At 42.7% G+C, this 6000-nt stretch overlaps 1 protein-coding gene across 1 annotated transcript in view; it reads left to right on the plus strand.

The window, feature by feature from the left end:
* UGGT1 (UDP-glucose glycoprotein glucosyltransferase 1) overlaps positions 1-4822 on the plus strand; it is a 180414-nt gene extending 175592 nt beyond the window's left edge. The window contains exon 41 of the mRNA XM_075529977.1: positions 602-4822. Within this exon, the coding sequence (XP_075386092.1) occupies positions 602-627 (26 nt within the window). The 3' untranslated portion in view covers positions 628-4822. The remainder of the gene's footprint in view (positions 1-601) is intronic.
* Positions 4823-6000: the final 1178 nt, after the last annotated feature.

The raw sequence follows: 6000 nt of genomic DNA on the forward strand, positions 1-6000 counted from the left end.
AACTGTTAAATAAGCATATTGGGTAAGGATATAGGTCTCCACATATTTTTCCTATTACATATTTATCTTGAATAGTAGCCACTTGAAGAAATCAGAGTCATAAAAGTGGCCAATGGTGTGAATACTGTTCAAAAAGAGGAAAGTTCTTTCTTCAAATTTACCTTAAAGAAATACTTCAATATAAGAAAGAGAACTATATATTAAGGTATTAGTTTTACTAGTCTTTATGAAGTAAAATTATTAAAAATGTCTTAAGCATTCAGTAAGAATGTAAAATGTGTACATTGACACATTGTATGCTAATAGGGAAAAAAGAGGAGTCCTAAGTAAAAATATGTTCAAATAGATCAGCTAGAATTAAAGTTTGCACTGGTGGAAACCATTCAGTTGAATTGTGGATTTGAAAATTGTTTAAATGGGTTTTTTTAATCCATTATCATTTGTTTTCAATATAAAATATTGCGCAAACATTTCTAAAATTTTCAGCGAGAAAGTGGAGGTGTGGCACAAAAATGGGTTACCATACCAAGACCTGTCCGATGTGTACTTGTATAACTTGAAGACATTCTGTTTTATTTCCCATTGTTCTCTTTTTCCATAGGTCATCAGACACGTGAAGAATTGTGATTTCCTGAGAAAGATAGGAAATTGCCTCATTGGAAGAACAGTTTTTATACTAAATGCTAGGGTTTTTTTCTGATCTGTCTATACAACTGCTGGTGAACTGACTGGCTGAGCAAGTGTGCCACGATTTGGATTCTGAGAATTTGACTTTGACTTCTGCACACTGATGGGGTTATGGCACTACTAGAGAAGGATGGACCTCAGAGGAAGACTTATGACTTATCTTCCAGAACTCTGTACAGAGCGGCCTTCCAACCAGAGGGGAGCATGACAACAGTGGTAGAAAGAAACAAGTACTTTGATACCCACTCCCACAAGCACACACACTGCACATCATGGGAAGCAGGCCAGCCATGGCCACCACACACTTCCCTACCTCAATTTTTACATAGCCATGGAGTAGCCTGTGCTGTGGGCGATGTCCATCAATGGGATTAGGTCAACAACAGCTTTGGCCACACTGACATGCTCCATGTGCCCCTTACAGTTTCTTTCCCACACTGTAGGTCATTGCTTACTCAGATTCCAGCCAGCCAACCAAGCATGTGTCTTCAGGGCTGGCTTAGTGCAGCAGCTAAGCAAATTAATCTGGACACAGGATGGACCTGGGTTTGAGTCAGGATAGGAAAAATACCAGAAATAGCGGGGCCCTGGAGTGTTGGGGGCAGGGTGGTGAGAAAGGCCAGAATCTGGCCATTGTCCTTGATAAATCATCAATATCATTGCGATGAATTTGGAAACATTAATATTCCCCATCCAATCCCAGTGAATTTTTGATGTAATTGTTGTTTTTAAATCATTTTATTGGGGGCTCATACAACTCCTATCACAATCCATACATCCATCCATAGTGTCAAGCGCATTTGTACATTTGTTGCCCTCATCATTCTCAAATCATTTTCTTTCTACTTGAGTTCCTCATTTTTTCCCTGATGTAATTGTTTTTTAAGCAATTTTTGCATTTGTCAAAAATCTTTCCTTTTTCCCACTTTTTAATAAAATGTTAGTGATTTCTCTATTGGATACAGCCATACTAAGTCCCTGTAGTTGTCCTTGGAGGGCTCTCCGCCTCCCTCTGAAAGGCGGCTCAGACCATCTGCCCATTCCTTCTTTGTAAGATTCTCTCAGCTAGAACGGGGTTGACTGGCTTTTTCTACAAAATACTTCCTGTATGTAAGACCAAGAGAGATGTTTGACTGTCGAGTTCACATGTTTGTATTTATTGCTCAGTGTACCTTTCATCTAGTGTGTGAGGCTCCCCGTGGATTGCAGAACTTTTCAGAAACACCACCAATTCTGTCCACGTTGTGGCATTTTGAGGAAAAGTTTGTCCTGTGTGTTATTTCTCCCAAAGTCTTTTTGTGTCTTTACCTCAAAAGCCCAGATCCTCCCCTTCTGTACTAGCCTTTTTGGTAAATGCAGCTGTGCTATTGGGTACCACAAGCAGAGCCTCAAACGCCCTTCTCTGCATCTCTAAATCCAGCTTCTGCGCCTGGTAGCAAGAGTACCAGCACCAAATCACACCAACGTACACATGCACACTTTTTTTCTTTTACATTTTGCCGACGTTTACAAAATACAAGGCGAGGGCAAGACAAATGAATAAGCCAAGTCCTTTGCTCTTCTAAAGCAGGGGCATTTTGATTTGCATTCATTAAAAAATTACTTTCAAGGTCATGTAGCATATTTTTCCTATCCTCCCAACACTTGGTCAAAACAGCTGAAGGGATAGGATCAGGAGATTAAAATTCATTTGTTCAGACTTTACCTTCAGATGTTACTAAGCCTTCAGAGACCCTTCTGTTGCCGCTGCCACCTATCAAGATTCATTTCCAAAGTGACTTGGGAAGTAGCCCTTTCTCTAAACTTTCCAGGTCTCTCCTGTAGAGTATAGCCCATGTGGAGAGTAAACTGTGCTTGCTGGCTTGTGGGGTCTGGTGTCACTCACTACCCCTTAGTCCCTCAACACTCTAGATGTCTAAGTGTGGTTGATTCTAAATGTGCAAACTCCAGCTAGTCTCTACCTGGCCCCCTCCGCCCACCACCAAATCTTTTCTTGGTTCAAATTAACCTCTAATGCCCTAAAAAATTATATTGCCATGACAATTTAACCTTGGTCCACATAACCTGTTGCCTGTGTTATAAGAAAGCATAGTGTGACTGATACGAGGGGAAAGATTTTTTTCCCCGTGAAGCAAGCGTTGATTGCACTGAATGTTCACGCTTACAAAACCTGTTCACAGTGCATTGTTTTTACCATCAGTGTGTGAAATGCATTTCCGCCCATCAGGTTAATGTCGAAATTTTTCTCTCAACCTGATTGTCAAGGTGGCATATCAGAACGACATGAGATGGCGTGAACCGACCTGTTTTTCTCTGTTATGAAGAGTTTGAGTGGAGTCAGACCTGCTGAAGTGGCTGTGCCATGGCCTTGCCAGGGTCTTGGGCATGCCCGTGTTTGGGTTCAGTGTTGTACTGAGCGCTCACCACAGGGAGAGTGATAGCATGCTGGTTTTCCACATTCTGATAAAGTTAGAATCTGTTGAAATGTTGCAATCCAATGGAACCTACAAATGTGAACATGCCCACTGAATGTACCAGCGTTGATTGGGCCAATGCATCATTTGAAGTAAGTCTGAGGAGAACAAAAGTGTATTCAGAAGCAGGTGCATGGGTGGAGCTGCTTTTAGTCTGCTCTCCGTAAGTCCTCATGTTGTGAACTTTGCTGAAGCAAAGCTTGAATTAAAAGCTCTCTGACTTCTGGGACCGAGAGCCCTTGAGGGCAGGACTGAGGGTGCTAGGAATGGTCGTGCAATTGTCAGAGTGCCAAGGACATTGGAGGTAAAAAAAAGCCCAGAGTTTCCATGAGCCAGGAGTTGTCCTTTACGGGTACCAAAATTTGGGACAAGCCAGATACCACCCTTCTGACACTGAGTGTGTAAAGTGGCTTATATTCTTTCCTCCCTAAGTAAATGTGGGCATTTGAAAGGTTTTTTTCCCCCTACCCTAATATTGCCATGACTAAGTTTGCCTGGATGAATGATTAAAAAATATTTTAAAATTTAAATTCAAGAGTAACAAGGGACTATCTACTGCTTTTTTCTGAATAATCAAAATACTGGTAAAGCCGCCTAAAGGATACTTTCTCTTGGTAACAAACAATGGAGAGGGGAAAAAATGGAGAGAGAATTATGTGGAGATTTATGTAATATACTGTGAGATTTTAATTTTTTAATGACTTTCATTGGGTGAGTGTGGTTAATCAATGTAAACAAATGCGGCTTGTGATGTGTCTATTCATTTTGATTCTTAGCCTCCCTCCCTTGACACAGTGAGGACAAGATTGTAAGAGCATTGCTGATTACTTGGTAGAATCCAAGCAAGCTGTAGGACCCATTTATTCCTTCAGTATCTAAAAGAAGCAAACTTCTCACTTTATTTGCTCTGTGACTTTTGTGTATAATACAGCAGCTGCTTGCCATCACCCTGGAAGGAGCACTATTGGCCTGTCTGTACCATTCTTGATAGCGATATTGGTACTGAGTCAGAGAATCGAGGAAAGGGTCTTTCTCCTGCCTACCGAATGTCATTGAATACTGGCAGTTTATAAAAACAAATCACAAAATCCGCGCTGAAGCTGCTCAAACAGGCCCCTTCTCTCCAAAGGTAGTCCTCAACATTTGAACACCCTGGTGGTGATTTCGGAAGAGGGCATCTCCTCAGTCTTTCCCACTTAGCAGCAGTGCAGAGGCCAGGTGTGGGAGACTGGTGTGGAACATCAAGGATACAGAACTAAGGCTTCATCCCACCTGGTCATTGCCTTCCTTGCCACTAATAGGCTTCCAGAGAAATGGGACAATTCCTTCTAAAAAAAAAATAGAACAAGAATTTATCAAGTACTATGTTTTCCAAAACAGTCATCCATAAGGCAAATATAAAAATTGGGGGAAAATTTTATAATTTAAAAGAAACTATGTACTTTACAGATATTCTTTATAAATATTCTATTTTACTGTAATCCTGTTTTCATTAAATGCAACATAGTGTTCAGGTGCTGTCACGTGCTCAGAAACGGGCATGGGGGGTTTAGGTGTCTACAGAATCCTCTGGAACTGAAGTGAATGGAGATGAATTTCCTGGTACTGTAACGAAAACAAGGTCTGCGCAACACAATAAACTTTTTGCTCTCTTCTTTAAAGCTGTCTGCTCAGTTACTCTGCTTTTAGTTTAGAAAGGGCAGACTGTTGGTGCTGAGTTCGGCCCCTTAGTTGAACAGCAGGCCCAGTCAAAGGGAAGGGGGCTTTGCATGAAGTCTTGTCCAGTGGCCCAGCTAGGCTGCTCTGTCAGTGCTCACAGTGCTTAGGAATATCCTGAGATTCTGCAACGTTCCAGTCTTTGGATTGCCCTGACAGTTCCTAGCAGGTAGATGCACTGGAAAAGGGTCCCACAAAGCAGAGGGACCACAAGACAGCTGGGCCTAAATCCTGATCACGGAGTTCCTTAGAAGGATCGAATGAACTCTTGCTCATTTTCCGAGATCCCCCTGGGGCTTAGGTAGAAAGTTGAAGACCCAGGTCCTGTCCTCCAGGATCGTGCTGGGTAGTGCAACCCAGTGTGATGAGTACTCTGGCTGGGGTGGGAGTTGGAGAGCGAGAGCAATGGGTATGTGAGCACAAGATAGGGTACCCACGAGGAGAGAAGGATGGTCAGGAAAAGACATGCGTGTACGGTCCCATTGAGGGCTGGGGAGGAAATAGCTGAGGAGCGAGCCCTGGTGGCACAGCAGCCACCCAGCAGCTCTGTGGGACAAGAGCCTTAACAAACGATTCTTTAGAGACCACAGCCAGGAAAGCCTTACGGAGGAGTTTTATTCTCGTTGCATGGGTGACAGTTGAAATCGGATGGCACACGACAGCAGGGGTGTGCTAGACAGGGTGCGGTGAGGAAAGGGAGAACACATGTTCCGGCAAGGACTTGAGCTCGCGGCTGGATTGAGGGAACTCTAGGTGGAGCTGTAGCACGAGTCAGCAGCAGAGGGGCCAGGACATGGGGCGCATTCATCATGCCTTTATGACTAGTATGGCTACGTTTTTCATAAAACTCAAAGCAAGGGAAGAATGTGAGGAAAATAGTTCACCTCCCAAGTCATGGTCGTAGAGAACCTGAAGAATATAGTAAAGGAAAAAAAAATTGACCAGTGATTAACAACATTTGGGGATATTTGCACATAGATTTAGATGCATTACCAAAAGTAAGATTATTTGACACATAGACTCACAATATCTTAGGATGTCTCCCTTTGCATATGAAAGGAACTCATTTCTCCCTAGAGGGAAGCACTAACAAGTCTCAAGCTAGCAGTCTCAACCGGATGAT

Source organism: Tenrec ecaudatus, chromosome 13, assembly GCF_050624435.1.
Source record: "Tenrec ecaudatus isolate mTenEca1 chromosome 13, mTenEca1.hap1, whole genome shotgun sequence".
NCBI lineage: Eukaryota > Metazoa > Chordata > Mammalia > Afrosoricida > Tenrecidae > Tenrec > Tenrec ecaudatus.